At 39.8% G+C, this 20,608-nt stretch overlaps 2 protein-coding genes across 6 annotated transcripts in view; both read left to right on the plus strand.

Moving 5' to 3' along the window:
• LOC115771440 (protein Teyrha-meyrha) overlaps window positions 1-13,616 on the plus strand; it is a 79,584-nt gene extending 65,968 nt beyond the window's left edge. Inside the window, exons 2-9 of one of the 5 annotated variants that reach the window (XM_030717149.1) lie at window positions 6,897-7,166; window positions 7,277-7,430; window positions 10,960-11,543; window positions 11,605-11,763; window positions 11,821-12,145; window positions 12,214-12,469; window positions 12,530-12,740; window positions 13,039-13,616. In XM_030717149.1, the coding sequence (XP_030573009.1) occupies window positions 6,924-7,166; window positions 7,277-7,430; window positions 10,960-11,543; window positions 11,605-11,763; window positions 11,821-12,145; window positions 12,214-12,469; window positions 12,530-12,740; window positions 13,039-13,263 (2,157 nt within the window). In that variant the 5' untranslated portion in view covers window positions 6,897-6,923 and the 3' untranslated portion in view covers window positions 13,264-13,616. Of the gene's footprint in view, window positions 1-6,896; window positions 7,167-7,276; window positions 7,431-10,959; window positions 11,544-11,604; window positions 11,764-11,820; window positions 12,146-12,213; window positions 12,470-12,529; window positions 12,798-13,038 lie in introns of all 5 variants that reach the window. The other 4 variants (XM_030717145.1, XM_030717146.1, XM_030717148.1 and 1 more) reach the window with 4 other exon arrangements.
• A 1,404-nt stretch (window positions 13,617-15,020) lies between these two features.
• Window positions 15,021-19,391, plus strand: LOC115771549 (ornithine aminotransferase, mitochondrial). The gene is made up of 3 exons (XM_030717292.1): window positions 15,021-15,412; window positions 18,217-19,031; window positions 19,108-19,391. Exons 1-3 carry the CDS (start codon window positions 15,087-15,089, stop codon window positions 19,266-19,268), a joined length of 1,302 nt encoding a protein of 433 aa, XP_030573152.1. The 5' UTR covers window positions 15,021-15,086; the 3' UTR covers window positions 19,269-19,391.
• Window positions 19,392-20,608: the final 1,217 nt, after the last annotated feature.

The following is a 20,608-nucleotide window of genomic DNA, read 5'->3' on the forward strand; positions in this document are numbered from 1 at the left end:
GTGGAGTAGCCAAAAACTTCTCCTGATCCACATATGCCATAAATCAGCAGCACACCGGGCACCGAGAACTGCACACACAAAACAATGCGCATTGTAAAACAACCAAACCAAACTGAACAATACACTGAGAAATATACAAATATATATATTGCGAATCTAATCTAAGTTATACGATTTGACTTTGTTTCTTCTAAGGCTTGGCAAAGCTGTCTCCCTCAATGTGAGCTCAAATCAATCCAAGGAACTTTTAAAATGTGCAATAAATATTGTGCATTATTCAGATCATATCAGATGCTCTCTACCTAATCATAAAGATAGATCAAAAATATTAAAACTTCTATAAATTCTTATTCTTTTACTTAACTTTTATTCTAACAATTGTTTACATAGGGCAACAGATAGTTTTTGGAAAGAGAAAGCGAAGCACAGCTCAGTCTGCATATATTTAACTCACCATGCCTGGATTATTCCTAATAAAACAATAACATGCATGGAATAAACCTACTTGTGCTTAAATTAACTTATATTAAATAAAACTGATCAAAAGCTTTTTTTTTTTTTAAGTGTACTCAACTACGAGAGACGCAGGTCGAGACAATCGAAAGTCGACAGTCAGTCAGTTTCAGATTCAGATTCAGTTTCAGTTTTCAGAGTCGCATTCCTCGATCGACGAACGCGTTTGCAAACGCCCCATTGTGTGTAGATTTTTGCGATGAACAGATTTATGATAGCTACCAGGTTCGGCTGCCCAGCTTTAGTGGATCTGTGATGATTGTTTCGGAGGCTACTCTCTGTCTTCGATTGCCCCCGCTGTCTGTCATCATTGTAAACATGAGCAATGATCTTGACGCTGATGCTACAAATGATGAAGAGCTCGGACTCAAGATGAGCAGGCGACTTGCACGAATTGGCATAACTTGCCGAACGAACTAACTTAACTGGTTACTGGTATTGGCATTGGCATTGGCATTGGCATTGGAATTGGAATTGGAATTGTACTTCTGCATAGCATTGAGTAGCGTTAAGATATGTTAAACATGACAACAATATGTCCTGGGCTTGTAGATGCGAGTTGGGTGATATGATGGCCACAAGAAAATCTGTGAGACAACAGAGAAAAGCTTGGGAAAATTGAGAGAGACTTGAAAGGAAATCATGTAACCAAGCAATGGATAGAAGTGAAAATAAAACTAATTTCTTAACTATAGTTTCAAGAATTTCATATTATATGTAACTGAAAACAAAATTTCGGGAACAATATAAGATTATGTTAAAACAGAAAATATCGACGAATATACAATACCCTTGAGGATAAGGCTTGGAAGAAATGTGAGAAGTATAGTGAAGCTAGTAAATGCTGATGAATTTGGTAAAGACATCATGATAAAGAAAACAGTTTTTCATACAAGAGCATTCTAGCCTAGCTTTTCAATAATGAGCTTAACATACTTAACATTACTTATTGAAGCGTCTATATCATTATTTGATTTAGCTTTTCTATATCTGAGAACCCGGTTTGGGAGATCGGTGGAGTTGATCCTGCGAATTCTCCGTCGCTTTCTTCTCCAAAGCCTTCTTGCCAATATATTGGCCCAATCCGTCCTACGGCAGCAATTTTATATAGTAGTCCGATGTTGACAAGATTTTGCTTATATGTAGGGAGCAGAAATTGTCAAAATATCTTACTAATAAAGCAGGTATTCATGCAAGAAACTAATTATCTAGTGCTTTGATCCGACATGAGCACGACCTGCAACACAAAGGCAGATCTATGCACGACAGTTATTGCTTATTGACTCGTCTGTTGATTCTGATCAGAAATGTACCTTGTGGAAATGATATATGTTACACTTATCTAATTGAACATCAGTAGCATGACACGAATTACAAAATAATTTTAAACTTTTCAATCAGAGCCAAGACTTTTATAAAATCAATGCATGTTCCCTCAAATCCATCAGCCTTCTATATAATATGCAATTGCAACGGTTACTTTCTGAGCTGATTTATAGCCCTGGCAATAAAAATTAATACAAACACACCAGGCGAGCATATTAAATGCATTGTCAAATGGTTTAATGTGGATCTGGTTGTACTTCTCCTCCATAACTTAACCACCCGCAAAAAAACGAGAAGGAAAAAAAGTACACACAATAACAATTTTTGTAACCACAACAACACACAACAACAACAAAGATACACAGACTGACCCCCACAAAAAGATGGCAGACACAAGCCCAGAACCAGAACCAGAGTCAGAGTCAGACCCAAAGCAACCCCGACCTGAGGGCGAGCACGGAAAGTTATGAGCCAGAGCTGGCAAAACATATGAAATGTAATACTTTATTTTTTGCACTTATTACACTCACGTGTGTGTGTGTGTGTGAGTGTGTTGGTGTGTGTGAGTGCGCTTAATTTAATTTATAGCAATTCATCAAGGGGCTGCGCCAGAAATGCACAGCCAACGAGGCATGTAACAAGAGGCCATGATATAGGGACAACTGTTTAGGGAGGGCGTGTGCTAAAGGTGACTTAAAGTCGGGAACGAAGTTGATAGTATGGAACCTAGGAAAGCTTACAGAAACTACAACAAATATTTTACAATTTAAGCAATTTTGTAACAGGCCTAGAAAGTGAAAGGCAAGTGAAAACCCTATTATTTCTATGCTCTGCCAGCACCTGGCACGATTTAATTATTATGCATCATATGAAAGCATTACAAATCCTGAAACTGAACAAATATTCCTCACATCTATTATTATTATTTATTTATAAAAATTTAGAAAAAAAAGGAAAAACAAATTTTTAACTTATTTTAAATTTCTTCAATTTTCATCATTTTTGCATTAATATAGTTATATTATATATGTACCACTTTTTCATAGAATTTATGCTATTTTTATTAGGATATGACTTTCAAATGTATGTCCACATTTTACTTTCTTTTACAATTTTCAAATTTGGCCCAGCCACAATAATATTGATCTATATAAAGATCTATTTAAGAAACCTAAAAAATCAAATATGATATACTTAATGATACGATTCGAACCGTTTAGAGCTCTGTAGAAACGATGTTGGAGGGGGAAATTATATGCCGTATTACAGAGGAAAATGTTTGATTGAATGATCAAGTACACCCAAAAAATGGAATGTCTCATAAATATCTTTAAAAATATAATACATTTCGAATATATTATATAGTGTTTCAGAAGTGAAATTAAAGACTAATAGCAAAGAGATATACGCACGCGAGGAGAGCATATTGGTTCCAATGAGTAGAGACGTCTCAATAGGTGCTCCGGAGTTGGCTCGCGTTGTGGAAAGTCGCGACTGTCGAGTCGGAAAGCTGCAGGTTGTGGCCATAAACAGTTAGTTCGAGAAAATTGCCAATTGCTAAACGTTGTCTGGTTTCATTTTTGTTGTTGTTGTTTTTGTTGCTGCCACAAATTGAGATTTATTTGTTGTGTTTGCCCAGTTTGTTTGTTGTCTGTGCTGAGCTGTGTTTTATGGCCAAGTTAAGCGCTATTGGCAATTGTATGCGGACAATTGGCCGTGGCCACTCTTGTTATCTTGTTGTTGTAATTAAGCAATTATTGTTGTTCTTGCTGCCGCATTACAACATTACAACATTACAACGTTACAAATTTCCAAAGCAATCTTGGACTCAGTGTCAAATGCCAATAATTCAAGTGTTAAAACAAGAACAAACAGGAGCCAGCGCATTATGCAAATCTGCCACCCTCGACAAGGGCAACAAATCGCACGACTCGCAGCATTTGAATGCCTCTAATGCAAAAGCAAACAACGACTGCGGGCAAGGGGGTGGCAAGTGCCACCTGCTGCACATAAATCAATGGAAAATGTTCTATAACAAAGTTTACACATTGCATTAAATACTCGCCAACTTTGGCAACTGGAAAGTGCGTCCGGAGTGGTTGACCACTTGGACGGACGACACTCGCAATGTTGTCCCCCCTGCCCACTTTTTCGGATGTGTACCATCTGTGCACGTGGCATTTAATCAGTGCCACTCATTGCGGGGGGCCGCCTTCAACTGACTTAGCCAAAATGCAACTCATGCGGTTGGCATCCTCCTCCCCTCCAAACTTCCTAACCCAACACCCTGGCTCCATATTCAAGCCAAACTCATTTGCCATGTTTTTAGGGGGGCTGACTTGCATTTGTTTGCGTTAGGCAACAGCTTTAGAGCGCACCCACCGCCTTATTAGCTGATGATGTTGATAATAACGATGATGATCATGATGTTGGGGGGCAGCCGATATGGTAACACTTCCCACTTCCCATTCTGTTCGGGCTGAGGTGCTACTTTTGTTGTGTCAACGTTTTGATAAGCGTTAATTTATTGGATTTATTGGCTCTTAATGAAACGGGGAAACCGAATGAGAAGGATTTGGGTTTAAATGTGGAATTTGTAGCATATAGAAATATAACTATATATAAATACAAATCCCAAGTCGGGTGAAGGGACTGAGAGGATATGACAGCATTTTATTTGATAAAATAGGCAAATCAGTAAAAATTCCTTGGATTGTTTTTATATTCTTTATTATTGGTTTTAGTAATATAAGTATCCAGCAAATTTCTGCTGGATTTGAACTGGCGACCTCACTTTTGCTGGTCAAGCGCTCATTCACCTAAGCAACGCAACACAAGGCTCAGTCATATGGTTACACTGTTGTTTATGTTTTTCTTATAGTTTTCTCCTACTTGGAGGTCGAACATCCAAAAACCTCCATAATTCTTACTTTCGACCGAGATCTTAAAGTTTGGGCTATGCGTAGATCATCAATCAGTCCGGACAAACAACTTTCTATATAGAAACAAGTACAACATCATAAGGTTAAAAGATATATGGGACTTTAAAGTCCCAAAGAATGGAAACCATCAAAATATTAGACACCTTCTTTAAAGTCACCCCATAAGAAGCACTTGCAAAACTATCAACTAATGACAAAAAAGTCCCCGCTTTAAAAATACTAAATTAATAAAAGCCTTTATTTTGATTAGATATTCTTTGAAAGCTCTCAAAGATGAGCTAGATGTATTTAACCAATTCAAGCATTTCATAAATGCATAATAAGGCCTGCTTAATCAAAAATGCAATTAAAATGGCTTCATTTACTTTAATTAGTTTTATTTTTTTTAATTCTTCCTTGGTATTGCTTACATTGCCTTTCACACCTACAAATTGGCGCATCAAGCTGCCACTCTCAAGCTCAATTTCTCTAATAACTTTGCGTGAGTTTTGAGAAAGCTAAGTGAGCGTAAAATATGAGCATAAAAATGCGCATTTTTTGTTGTAGCTGACTGAAGAGGAGGTGAATCTTAATGCTGGCTACATGACTTGGCACAAAAATTGGCCAATTATGGTAGGTGGAAGTAATGAAGACTTTGGCAACAGGGCAGCATATGGCGAGCCGCAGGATTGATAAATAAATCTAAATTTAAGGCAAGCTATCAAGAGTTCTAAAATATCTTCAAAATAAATGCAGCGAGCAGCTGTAGACGATGTTGCTTATAAGAGAAGCACATCGATAACTAAGCCGCCTTTAAATATGCGCCAAAATGTTTAATTTACGACAAATAAATGTTAAACGGCTCAAAATTGAGAGATTTTAGAGTTACGATATTGTCGCACATAAACTGTGTCATGTGTGTGCGGGGCAAGTGTGGGAGAAGCGGGGAGTGGGGGTGTGTTAGCCACCAATGGGGTGTAAAATAACGAGCGAAAATTTACCAACACACGCACACACAAAAGACTTTGCAACTGATATGGGTTACCCTCCGGGCTTGAGGGTGGGTTCACTGATGATAAAAACAGCAAAGGATAAACAGAGAAACCGTTTATAACAAATTGAGCCTGATGAGTGCTAAGCGTCTGGGACACACACACACATACGCACACACACACGCTTATTATGTAACCAACTCGACAGCAACATAAGCGAGGACATGTGTGACAAGTACCCAAACCCACCCACATCAAAATGTTGCCAAAAATGAATTTACATACAAATTTGTCTGCAATGCGCCGGAAAGTTGCGTTTGGAAAAGTGTGGGAAATTGAGTGTTATTTTAAGTCGCTGCGAAGACCTTGGGAGGCGGGGAACACCAAAAGTCAGTGCATAACTAAACCCTGCAAAAAATATCTTATATTATATTGCAAAACTGTTGTTTATAATAAAACTGTACAATCAACTTTTCTAAAGGCGGATTAGTTATACTTGATACCCATCAAAAAAATACTAAGAACGGGCTATTATTGTTGTGCATTTTAAAGAAGAGATCTAAGTTTATATTGTAGTGGATCAGATCGCCTCGAGCAAGGTCCTTATGAGCTGGGTACTTAGGTCTAGAGAGAATGTCCTTTGAATGTATTTTTTAGTTCGAATTCATAATCAACAACGGATATTCCATAAGAGACAACAAATTTAATACACAGGCTCATATAACGCATTTTTGAAACACTTCTAAATGAGAAATTGGAATATTCGAGATGTATGTATAACTATGACTAGCATCTTTATGATCTTTAAAGTCCATTACAAGAGAATCCATGAAACAACAGCTAGTTAAGAACCTAACTCTCTTTTACCTACAGATTGTTGCCTCCTAATATGATAGGTAATAATATTAATTATTATTGGAATAGACCCACTGAAAAAAAAGTCCAACCCCCAATGAATTCGGATCACAAAGTAATTTGCAATACCATTGTCAGTTAAATATGCGATTGAGGCTAAATATATTCATAAATTTATAAAGATTTTCTAAAATAAAGAAGATTTCTGCCATTTTGTAATACCTTCTACAATTGTGAAGACCCAAGATTTACCTGAAGTTGCTCAGCATATTTGGTTTGCCTCTTCCAGTTACCTGACGCCAAAGATCTACACAACATGTCACTAGTCGGCAACTATAGCACCCAATTCCTGCACAACTTTCATCCGCATCTGCTGCAGACGCTCAACCATGGAATGCTGGCGGCGAATGGAGCAGCTGCCGCTGCCGCCGCAGCCGGAGCTCCTGGCAGCTATTTTGCGAGCGACCGCTCGCCGCTGGGGAAGCCGTCGGTGCTGTCGAACTTCTCGCTGCCGTCGGCCTTCTCGCCACCCAAATATATTGGCATATCCCTGGATCAGGTGGGTAAACGAGCGAAGGACTCCTTCAGCTCCTTTGACATGGGCTGGGGGCGGCGTCGCTAATCGTGTGTAGATTGGCAGTTGTCATAAGTGGAATTGAATTTTTGCAGAATCTATTCAATGGCAGCGAATCATTTCGCACGGATTCGGCCAGTCCCACGTGCACATCACACGAATCCATGGAGGGATCACAGGATTACGATGCCGTTGAAAAGGGTGAAAGTCCGCGCAGCAATAATTCTCAGGATCCCAGGGATTTAAGACGTAAGTTGGGTTACCTCCTCCTCCTTCTACTGCTGCTGTTGATTTTTGCCAATTTGCATGTTGCCAAAATGTTTGGAGATAACACAAAAGTGGGGCGGGCCACGTTTTGCCTTTTTTTGATCAAAATCTAGCCATATTTGTTTCAATTTTACTTCTCTGAGCAATTTTAACGCTTCACTGGGTTAACTTTGACGTGCAGAGCAGATGAGACGGACAGACAAGCGACAGACAGGCCGCACTCCAGCTATTTTACTTTTTACTTTTTATTTTATTAGTTTTTCCCCGATTTCGGGCACAGACATTTAAATCAATTTTTGGCTAACGCTTACCTGAGGGTTGCTGCCCTTTAAAGCTGCTCGCCATTTGCCCAAAACTGGGCCAAACAAATTGCCTACAAATGCGTTGCTAATTGGTGTCGCCGGAGCCGCTCGCCTTAAGCGCCTTACACCCAAAAACCCGGCAGCATATGAACATGATAAATATGAATGCAAATCGCCGGAATCGCAGTGGGTTCAGGGGCAGGAGCAGGGGGTTGTGTCAACAAATGCTTTATCGAAGCAGGGGCGCAGCTGCTGGCGGGGTGCGCTAATCAGATATATCCATATGCATTGCAGATACTTCTATTTGATTGATGCTCAGTTAAAGTACGAGTAAAAAACTTTTCAGCGTTTTACAACTTTACAACTTTGATTAAAAGGCGAAAAACTAACTTGAACAAGTTTTTGCAAGTTAAAAAAGCTAATAAAAGAGTTTTTGAAAGTAAACAAATATTTAAAATGATCGCCAAATTCGTTTTTCACATAATTAAAAAAATAAAGATTCAAAGAAGAACTTTAAGGATATTGAAAATATCGTATATAATAAAAAGAACAAAACAATAATTTCATGAATTATTATATTTCTATAAATAATCTCTGATCTTATCTACAAAAATATTTGCATATGGTTTTTCTTTCGCCTTGCCTTAATTACGCTCAACAGCTTTTCATAGCCTTATCTAGATTTTTAATCAAATATCCAAGCTTTTACAAAATCTTTTCTGTTTTTCGTTCCTTTTGAGAAAATATAAATGAAATCCTCTCATACATACACTTCTTTCTATCATAACAACTTACTACGAATAAAAACTTTTGAATTTTAGAAAACTTAAAAACTAGTAAAACTAGCTTGCAAAAGTTTTGCTTTATCAAAAAATTGGTATTCAACTGAAGTTTTAAACAAAACTTAGGAAAGAGCTTATTTTATATATATAGAATATATAGAATTTCCAACATTTATATATAGGTCGCCTATTTCATGGCTTATTACTTATATTTTTAAATTATAAAAAGGAACATAAAATAATTCAAAAGAACTGGTCATGAATGAATTAAAATTATTAAAAGTTTAGAAATATCTTGAGAAGGTTTTTTCCACTGTTTTATCCATGAAAAATACTCCAATTATACTCTAACGAAATCCCCTTTAAACAACGCCCCTGACGCATCAACTCTTCTGTTTGATTTTCATATTTACATATCTACTTAAGCTGGCAAACCAGTTGTCTGCACACACTACCCTTCCCATGCCCCCGCTCATAATTGTGTGTTTAACTTTTGGCTTATAGCGGAAACTGACTAAACTGAGCCCATAAATTAATTTAAATAAATAATACACTTTTAATTAGCTGCCTCCATCGATAATCCAAAGCGAACTATAGATAAATACACGAGTTATCCTGTCCAAACACGCGCCGGCTGCCATTGAGCGCCAAAAGTCGAGGATGCACTCGGCTTGAGTATTTATATAGAAGGGTTACAAGGGTGAGCATTAAGTGTTTTAAATGTCGCAATGGCTTATTGAAGCCGTTACCCCGTTTCCCAACTTCCCACCTTCCCCAGCGCCAGGACCCACTTTTTGTGCCTGCCACTTGACTACAAAGTCAAACCGCAGCCAGGACGCATCCTTTGCGGCATGAGGCGGCTAATTACTCGGGCTGCGACTTTGTTGCAACTCTTCTGCTACAGCTGCGTGGCACTTGAGCCAATTATAAGGCATCTAAAGCTACCCCTAACTACCCTTGTACGAGGACAAAAACTCGCTTATGCTTGCTCATTTATTGTTCATCTTTGGTTGTTTTTTTTTTTGCGTTGGCTTCCTTCAAAGGATGCGCAAGTGTTGCGAATCGCTTTGATTGCATTGTTTGGTATTGTTATTGTGAGCATTACTTATTATTATTGTTCAGATGATGTATTATATCCATTGCACACTTGGAATTTTCATATTAATTTCTGTAATATTAATGGCACTCACACAAATAGCACACACACACACACACACACAAACCATAAAAGTCATATTTCATGCTATATACGATATTTGGAATGCCTCCCCTTTGGCCGAATAAAGGCAACCAGCTATTGGCACGTGACTCTTAGGAATTCTGATTATTTATTTAAAAATGTTAGACATTAATATGATTTTTTAACTGTTCGCTTATCATATACTCATTCTCTTACTATGCTTAACATAAAAAGGCTTAATAGTTAGCTGAATTTGTGAAAATCACGTAGAAAAGCGATATTTAGGATCTTATTTTGAGATATGTTCAAAGCTTTACAAGAGCAAATATTGAGTTTGGATAATCTACCTGCTGGATTTAAAAAGTCGTGTACATATTTTGAATGAAACTTTTTATACTTCATTTGATTCAATTCAAACTGATACGAAAAATCCACCACCATGTGTGGAAAATGGGTGACAACTGACCAAATTGTAATTTTTGACTAAACAGGACTCCATAAACCAGTGTTTAGCTTTTTAATTTCTGCTTGTTATTTTCTCTTTGCATAATTTTAACAAATATGATATTTAAATAACATTTTAATTTATGTGCGACGCGCGTAGACAACCTCAAATAGCCAGGCTCATCCTTTGACCAATTTGTGGGCCCGTATGTTGACTGTTTTTGTTACTGTTATCCGCGGTTAACCATTCGGCATTCAGCATATTATGTTGCCATGCACATGCGAGTATTTTAGACCAAAACATTTACCAGGCAGCAGCAGCAACAACAATATTGAATGTTTGCTCGTATTTGTTGTAATAATATTTTAATTGCTGCCACAGTCACGTGCAGAACTTTCGACTGGGTCCGGTTCCGACAAACAGTTTGTATTTATTGTGGTTTGTTGTGCACATTTTTTTCCCGTGTACGTGCATCTGACAGCTGAGCAGCTCAACAGTTCCACAGCTCAGAAGGACATAAAGGACATGCCCCCTTCCCTGCACCCGGCACCCATAACAGAAAAAAATAACGAGCGCCAATTAATTTGGGCTAAGTACGTGTTAAAAATGTGTAGCATGCAATTAGAAAATCGAGGGAAAATTTATGGGCCAACCCAAATTCAGGGCTGCGGGCGGATTGGGGGCGTGCTGCCTGCGTGGAATCCCGAAATTGAAATCAATGCGCGGGGCCTGGTGGAATTTGAATTTTTATTGCCCGGCATTGCGGCGCTTTGATTGATGAATGCGGCATGCCTAATTTCAGATCTGCACAATGTGAGCAAAGCGCATACGGTGGCCTCATCCTCGACAGCATCCAGCAGCTCCTCGTCCTCCTGCTCGACCAGCTCGGCCGCTGCAGCGGCCATTAGCTCGGCGGCAGTCGCCGCAGCGACCAGCAGCGCTGTCGTCTCCATGGCCAACCATCTGGCGGCGCATCAGTCGTCGCCGGGCCACCATCATTCGCATCACCATGGCCATCATGTGGGTGGTGGGCCGCCGCCCACGCATCACCATATGGCGCATGCACACCCGCATCCGCTGTCCCATCATGCGGCCCATCATGCGGCGCTGGCCAGTCTGGCCGGACTGCGTGCGGTGCCGGGTGGTCTGAGCCTCGTCAGCGGCTTGCAGGCAGCGGCGGCTGGTGGCGCCATACCCGATCTCTGTCCCGTCTGTGGACTTAAGCTGAGTCCCGAGGAGTGGCACACGCATTTCCTCACCGAGCTGGATCGTCTGTACAAGCTGAGCGCCGGATTCGAGCGTGCCAATCTGCAGGCAACCTACATGTTTGCACCGCCATGTCCAGCCCAGGAGAACGCCATTCGCACCAGCCACAATCGTTGGGAGGTGAGTTGACTGAATGCGAATGTTTCCCTTTCCGGCTTTGACTGAGGAAACTTCCTCTCAGACCTTTCAGCGCATTCGCAACAATCGCCAGAACCGGCTCAGGCTGAAGGTTCGCAAACGCAAATATGGCGAAATGTATATGATGGAGAGTCTCTACTGTAGCAGCTGTCCCATATGTAAGCGCAAATATGCGCTGGAAACGGGAAAATTGCCGCCAGAGGTGGGTCAATTCGCTTTGAAGTGTCTTCAGCTAACCCCAACTGCCATCTCCATGCAGGAGGACCCCAAGATGCAGGATGAAATCGAAACGGTCGATGTGGAAAGCTGCAACGATGATGTGCCGGACTCTGGCTCGGAGCTGAACACCGCAACGGGCGGATCGGGTGCAGTCCCACCCAATATGCCGCCCTCCAGCATGCACAACACGAACGCACAGCCGGGCAAATTGGATGGCATACTGTATCGCACGGCCTGTGTGATTAACCAGAAGGATGCACATGCAGATGAGCAGGACGTGAGCACCAATGTGTCGGCGGCGAGCAGCAGCAGCGTCAGCTGGTCGGGCGAAACAACAACGCCCAGCACCCAGGCGCACATCAGCGGTGAGTTTGAAGCCAATCAGCGTGCCGAGCTGCCCGGGGCTAATTCGATTTGAATCCCTGCCGTACAGTGAAAAACGTCAGCGAGCTGTCATCTACCACGCATCACTACTACAACGCGGACTCCTGCGGCGTGGGCGTGGCCGAGCATGGCAACAACAACAACAACAACAACAGCAGCAGCAGCAAGGAGCTAATGATGGACACGGCAACGTGTCAAAACGATAGCGACGAGGATGTCATTGTGGATGACGATGAAACAGTGAAAATGACGACCAAGTCGCACAGCTTTAAGCGACGGCTGGAGGAGAATGTGGGCAGCAGCAGGTAGGCAAAACAGCTAATTAGATTCCAATCAGGAAACAACATGCAACTTGCGCTTTACAGAAGCCTGGAGAATATCTCACCCAATGAGGAGCGTCCGCGTTCCGAGCCACAGGTCAGCAGCACCGAACCTGGACCCATGGATATCTCGCACAACAACAACAACAACAACAACAATGCGACAACTGCAACCAAATATGGCGAGCCCATGGAGAGCAGCCTGTCGCAGCTATCGTCTATGGGCGTGCCGGGATTAACGCAATTGGACACAAAGGTGGGAATTAGTTCGGATTTAAAACCGGACGATGAAAACAAATGTTTCATTTGTAAGGTAATTTCTCAGTTTGCTTCAGTTTTCTTTCGTGCTTATGCTCTGTCTCGCTCTCGCTCCGACTCTTTCCGTCTCTCTCCCACTCTCTGTTGCCCTCTGTCTCTCTGTGTCTTCTTCTTTGCACCATTTTGCATGCCCACTCTCTCACACACACACACACACACACACACACACACACGCACTCTACCAGCCTAATCAACGCTCTAAGCTATGCTCTCCTTTGTGTATCTACTCTCTCAAGACAGGCATAAAGGATCTCAACACGGATGCGTTTCTGCGCGGTCGCAATTTCTATTTCCATCAAAGCTGCGCCAATGTCATGAGCAGCTACAGGCTCAACAAGGAGCTGCTCAGCCAGGCGCAGGCTCAGCGGGAGGCGAACGCGAATACGGCAACGCCGCGCAGCCTCTCGCCATCGCCCGCTCAGTCGCCGCAGCAGAGCGCTGCCACCCCGGCCATGGAGTAGACGGCGAAACGAGCAATCAAAGCGTGAATTTATTACAGTTAATTAATTCAAAATATTGTGGTAGCTAATGAAACAAGTTAAGCAAAACGTCATGTTAAATTGAGCATGACAAGCGATCGCCCAAAAGCGGGCTACAGTTTTTCTCTTCCCTTCTGCGGCGTCGCCTGAAAGCGAGCAACATTTTTTTGAATAGTATTTATTTATGTTTTCGCTGTGTAAATTTGCGTATCTCAATTGTTTTCATAATCGAAATTAACAAATTAATTTCCATCTATCGAAGTTTAGTGCAATTTTTGCGTTGCCTTTTAGCTGTTTTGTGAGCAGCATAATTATTATTTTCTTTGTTTTAAATATTCAAAATTCTTGAATGTGCTATAATTGTTAAATAAAAATGAAATTAGTTATCAAAACTAAGCCAATTAGTTGTACATTTTAAGCGTAAAATATTTATGAAAAATCAAATAAATATATTAAATACTAACAAATTAAATTCATTTTTTCATCATAAATGATATCTAAAAATTTGTAAAAATATGGATAACACTTGTTGATAAATCCCATCTAGAAATCTAATATGACCATTTTTTAAGTTGCCCTTTCAATTATTTGTCACGAAAGGTTTAATCTAAAAACATATTTTTGTTTACCAGAAATTTAGCACCCATTTTAAAATTATTATCAGCTAGAAACGTGCCTTAATGTTTCTGAAAATATATGTATGTATATGCTTGTCTTAACAAAAATACTACACAGTTTTGTGTATTATTTATTGTTATGGTTAATTGATTTAACTGAATATATGCCATATAATTGAATACATGCCATATAAACACATAAGTTTGGGATCCAAATGCACTCTGCTGGCCAAAGCTTTCCTAGAACAATATTCCTAACCCTGAACTTTGAACAGCGCCTCGAATTGCGATTTAAAGCTCTAACAATTTCCATGACAGCACCACGCCCACACATCTGCAGATTTCAATTGAAACAAAAACAGAGAAACCAATATCAAGATTGCTCTAGTCGAGTGAGCCCGACTAAAAGATACCCTGTTTCCAGCGCCGCATTGCTGTAACATATAAGAAGAAATTGACTTAAATATTGATTAAAAAAAAAGCGCCTAAGAGCATAATTTTCAAATTTTGGAGACTAGATCAGTCAATGGACACGTTTGTTAAGACGAACAGACAGGCGCATTTGGCTCCTGCCCTGTTACATACATGCATTATGCCCTTCTTAACCGTTTGATGGTTATAGGGTACTAAAATAAAAACAAAAAGCTTTTGGCACAAGCTTCCAGCTTAATTGAGCAATGGAAAATTTCTGCTGATTGCTGTAGAACAAAAAACACAATAACAATAACAGCACAAGCAGCAGCAGCAGCAACAACAACAACAAGAGCACCAAAGCATCCATTGAGCTATTTATACACGTACTTAAATATATGTACATACATATGCACATATACATACATACATACTATATGTGTATATATTGTAATATGTTGTGCGGCCGGAAAGCTAAGCAGATAAGACAAGTACACGGTAATTCGGTTAAGCTGCAAGTCAAGACAAGCCACGCTATCTTTTGCTCTCCCCCCCCCTCCCCCTCCCTTCCTCTCACTCTCTCTCTCTTTTGTGCACTCCCTAAATCTACGCAGGGGGGCTACACTAAAAGCTTATCAAGAATCGCGTGACTTGCCAGAAGAGAAAAAGGTATAAAAAGCAAGTTGCCGCCGCGAGCGAACTTTCAGTAAGCCGCTGGCAGCGATCAAGTGCGAAGGTGTCAGATCCGCTAGATTTATATTATTTTGCCATACAACTATGTTTTCCAAACTGAGCACACGCGGCATTGCCAGCCGCCTGGCTAGCGTGGCGCAGAGAACCCAGCCGAAAGAGTCGGCCGCCGTTGGCACGGAGAACAGCCGCTCGGAGGCGGTGTTTGCACGTGAGCAGAAATACGGCGCACACAACTATCATCCGCTGCCCGTGGCGCTCAGCCGAGGCGAGGGCGTGCACGTGTGGGACGTGGAGGGCAAACGCTACTTTGACTATCTCAGCGCCTATTCGGCGGTCAATCAGGGCCACTGTCATCCCAAGATTATCAAGGCGCTGACGGAGCAGTCACAGAAACTAGCGCTGACGTCACGGTAAGTGAAAAACACAGAAACCAAAATTCTTTCTGTCAGACGTGCCCTCTTTAAAGCTTATCTGAACAATTTGGCACAATTCAATGGAGCTTTATGAGCTTTATTTTTAAATATTTCATTGAACTTGTCTTCATTGTTGTTTTTATTGTTGCTGTGCGCAAATTGGCCATAGTACAGACCGTAAACAGTTTCAAGTGGATTTCGTTAATTATCAGTGACAAAAAGTGCCGTTATCATTGATAGCGGCTAAGTTGTTATCAACTCAGTAAAAAAGCCATATAATGGAAAATTTGTGTTGCTAACTCACTTTTATTCAATCATCGAAGTATATGCATCTAGAAGATTTTGAATAGGATACCACCTTGATATCGGTTTCACATATTCTTATATTATTTATTTGATTTTCTTGTTTACTTATTTATATTCTTAACGCATATCATTTGTGGCTACACAATTTTTCTAAAGCGTCATTTGACCAAAAAAAAAATGGCTGACTTTAGTCTACCGAACATTTAATACTCTTGCATCCTGTTTTTACATGCTGGATTATACTTTTTTAAACATATTTATACGACTTAATGGAATCGAAAAAGTACAAGTATAATCAGACTTATTGCACAGCTACAAATTTTCAAGGCAAGTTCAATGTGTCTAAGATTAAGATTAATGAAGCTTTATAAAAATGCAAAATGATGACTTGACATACATAAAGTAATCCATGCTAATCACGAGTCTCGAAGTGAAGTCTAAATATAGAAAAGTTATCACTAAATAGAACAAATCTAAAAACAGTTTTTAGATGGATTTAAGCTTCCTGATTGAACTGGATGATGAAATTTTTGCAAAAATAAAAAACCTTTTGATAAGCTATGCTGAAAAGAAAAACATATTCATTGAAAAACCTAATTCACGGGAGTAGAAAACATATAAAAAAAGAAATTATTCTGTGATATGCCCTATAAACAATCAAAAGTTCACCCTCATATCAAATTTAAGCTTATTGTTATCATTTAAAAATACATATATATACATTTATGCGGATGTAGATTAAGATAAAAATAAATAAGCAACATAATGTCATTAATCCCGTGATTGTCTTTATAAACATCGCAAAATGTAAGCTGCCAAATAAATCCGAATTTCTTTACATATTATACCACTTGTTATGAACAGGTGCAAAAAAAACACTTAAAGCATAAGAACAACAAGTGATTAATAATTTGATTGCTCTTTATGACTTAAATAATGCCTTAACTTTATGAACCATGCAGGCCTGACAACCAAGCCCGAGCAAAGAAAACCAATTCTAACCGGCTAAAAATATCAAATCACTCACCATAAATTTATTGAAGTGCAAGCACTTTGATAATGTTTAACATGATTATTATAGAACTCAATCGTAGTGGGGAAAAATTAATTGAAGGTCAATGCGGCTAAATCTTAAGAGGTTATCAACATAGCAAAATATTATAATGCATTTGTGGTAGTCTCTTATCTAAGAGATGTTCCTTATAAGTGTTCAAAATAGCGTTCTAAAAATATGCAAGTGCTTATAAATTCATTAATATCTATATATCTGATTAGATACAGATACAAAAACAGGTACAGGTACAGATACTGATACTGATACAGACACAGATACAGATACAGATACAGATACAGATACAGATACAGATACAGATACAGATACAGATACAGATACAGATACAGATACAGATACAGATACAGATACAGATACAGATACAGATACAGATACAGATACAGATACAGATACAGATACAGATACAGATACAGATACAGATACAGATACAGATACAGATACAGATACAGATACAGATACAGATACAGATACAGATACAGATACAGATACAGATACAGATACAGATACAGATACAGATACAGATACAGATACAGATACAGATACAGATACAGATACAGATACAGATACAGATACAGATACAGATACAGATACAGATACAGATACAGATACAGATACAGATACAGATACAGATACAGATACAGATACAGATACAGATACAGATACAGATACAGATACAGATACAGATACAGATACAGATACAGATACAGATACAGATACAGATACAGATAAAGATACAGATACAGATACAGATACAGATACAGATACAGATCAGATACAGATACAGATACAGATACAGATACAGATACAGATACAGATACAGATACAGATACAGATACAGATACGATACAGATACAGATACAGATACAGATACAGATACAGATACAGATACAGATACAGATACAGATACAGATACAGATACAGATACAGATACAGATACAGATACAGATACAGATACAGATACAGTACAGATACAATACAGTAGATACAGATACAGATACAGATACAGATACGATCAGATACAGATACAGATACAGATACAGATACAGATACAGATACAGATACAGATACAGATACAGATATCAATACAGATACAGATACAGATACAGATACAGATACAGATACAGATACAGATACAGATACAGATACAGATACAGATACAGATACAGATACAGATACAGATACAGATACAGATACAGATATAGATATAGATATAGATATAGATATAGATATAGATATAGATATAGATATAGATATAGATATAGATATAGATACAGATACAGATACAGATACAGATACAGATACAGTTGTAGTGTATCTGTATCTATAAATGTATCTAAATTAAGGACTCGTCGTCCATAATCAGGTTAAGCTCAGCCCATTTTTCATTTAATCTTATACTCTGCATCCCCTTTGCCGCATTTAGCGCATTTTACTCGGACGTCCTGGGTGAATACGAGGAATTTATTACAAAATTCTTTGGCTATGACAAAGTACTGCCCATGAATACCGGCGTGGAGGGCTGTGAGACGGCGTGCAAGTTGGCACGCAAGTGGGGATACGTGGAGAAGCAGATACCCGAGAATAAGGCGAAGATCATCTTTGCACGCAACAACTTCTGGGGCCGCACGCTTGCCGCCATCTCCGCCTCGAATGACCCGAGCAGCTATGCTGGCTTTGGACCGTATATGCCAGGATTTGAGCTAATCGACTACAATAATGTGACTGCTCTGGAGCAGGCTCTGCAGGATCCCACTGTGTGCGCCTTTATGGTGGAGCCCATTCAGGGAGAAGCGGGCGTAGTTGTTCCAGACGAGGGCTATCTGCGCAAGGTGCGCGAGCTGTGCACCAAGCACAATGTGCTCTGGATAGGGGACGAGGTGCAGACGGGTCTGGCGCGCACTGGACGCATGCTGGCTGCAGACTACGAGGAAGTGCGACCCGATATACTAATTTTGGGCAAAGCGCTCTCGGGCGGCGTGTATCCCGTTTCGGCCGCGCTCGCCAATGATGAAGTAATGCTCTGCATTAAGCCAGGTGAGCACGGCTCCACTTATGGTGGCAACCCGCTGGGCTGCCGTGTGGCCATCGCAGCATTAGAGGTGCTCCAGGAGGAGAAACTGGCAGAAAATGCCTTCAAGATGGGTCAACTACTGCGCACCGAACTCTCCAAGCTACCCAAGGATGTCGTCACGGTAGTCAGGGGCAAGGGTCTGCTAAATGCCATTGTGATTAATCCCAGTAAGTTATATCTGGCTTTAGTTTCGTACTCCCCCAACTAACTTTCCGCTTCGCCTTGATCTTTAATCTTTCCAAGAATATGATGCCTGGGATGTTTGCCTAAAGCTCAGGGACAACGGCTTGCTGGCCAAGCCCACACATGGCGACATCATACGCTTTGCCCCGCCTCTGGTGATCAGTGAGGCGCAAATGCTGGAGAGCATTGACATCATCAAGAAGACGATTTTATCCATGTAGAAGTTTAATCAAATAGCATTTAATTACTCACATACTATATATATAGCATTTAACAAGTTTATATACTTACAATTATGTCTGAAAAGTCTGAAAATACAATATGTCTCATGTGCAAATCTTAAATAGCTATTAAAGTATCTCCGTTTTTGATATGTTAGAATATTTTAATACTGACACCCATCCATTTCTATATATTTAACTGTTTGTCCTGACTGATCAACTCATAGTGCGTAACCGTACGAGCTAGGAAGCTGAACTTTTTATGGTAAGTGCACGTAAAGATAAAGATTTATGATAATTCCACCAGCTAAAGTGGAATATTGATGGAAAATTGACAAAATACCAGCTATTAATTTTTTTTAAACAAACGCCACCTTATAAATAAATAGTTCTTCCACTGTAATTAAAATAACCAATTAAGAGGCGCTCTATGCGATTCTCATGAATTCAAAATAGTCTTACATTCATTCTTGCTATGGTTATTAGCTAAGTTTACGCCCACTTTAATTTGCGCTCTAGTAATTTATCTCCTCTCTTAAACATTTTATTTATTTTGCTTGTCCTTAATCTTTTTCTAACCCGATTTCTTCCTTTTTCGTTCTTCAGGTGATTTGTTTTATATATCTTATAAAAGTCTGTTTCCCCCTGCTCATATATGGTAATAACAAAATTAGTTCGAGGGCATGTAAATATTTGGGTAAGTAATATTTACGTACATATTTAAAAAAAAAACAAGTAAGAGGTTCTAGTCGGGAGCTCCCGACTAGGGGATACCCTGAACCCTCTTCTTCCAACATCAAATGCATATATATATTCTATTTTAGAAGCTATATGTCAAGTTTGGTGACTAGCTCTTATTATTTACCAAAATTGCCCAAAAAACAGGATATCGATATCGATTTTTATCGATTACTTGGAAACTGAGTAAGTTATCGATTATCGGAAACAAACTCGATCTGCGCGGGAACTAGGAGCATCTACATCTACAATTTCAAGTCTCTAGCTCTTATGGATTCTGAGATCCTTGCGTTCATACATACGGACGGACGGACGGACAGACAGACGGACATGGCTAGATCGACTCAGCTATTTATGCGGATCAAGAATATATATACTTTATGGGGTCGGAGTTGCTTCCTTCTGCCTGTTACATATATTTGGCTTTCGCACAAATACAATATACCCCCATACCCATTTTAATGGGTTCAGAGTATAAAAAGCCAAAATTCGTGAAAATCGGATGAGATTTGACCGAGTTATGGGGGTGGTAATTTTTGACCCATGTCTATATACGAATCTTGGGGTAAGATTTGGACATGAATTTCGACTAAAAAATCGGT

The sequence above is a fragment of the Drosophila novamexicana genome, unplaced genomic scaffold (genome assembly GCF_003285875.2).
Source record: "Drosophila novamexicana strain 15010-1031.04,08,12 unplaced genomic scaffold, DnovRS2.1 tig00000072-arrow-arrow-pilon, whole genome shotgun sequence".
NCBI lineage: Eukaryota > Metazoa > Arthropoda > Insecta > Diptera > Drosophilidae > Drosophila > Drosophila novamexicana.

What these genes read in the sequence shown, in the direction of transcription:
- LOC115771549 (XM_030717292.1), top strand. Translation starts at nt 15,087, where the DNA reads ATGTTTTCCAAACTGAGCACACGCGGCATTGCCAGCCGCCTGGCTAGC. An exon ending in AAACTAGCGCTGACGTCACG is followed by an intron (nt 15,413 to 18,216) that starts GTAAGTGAAAAA and finishes TGCCGCATTTAG; the next exon opens with CGCATTTTACTCGGACGTCC. An exon ending in TGCCATTGTGATTAATCCCA is followed by an intron (nt 19,032 to 19,107) that starts GTAAGTTATATC and finishes AATCTTTCCAAG; the next exon opens with AATATGATGCCTGGGATGTT.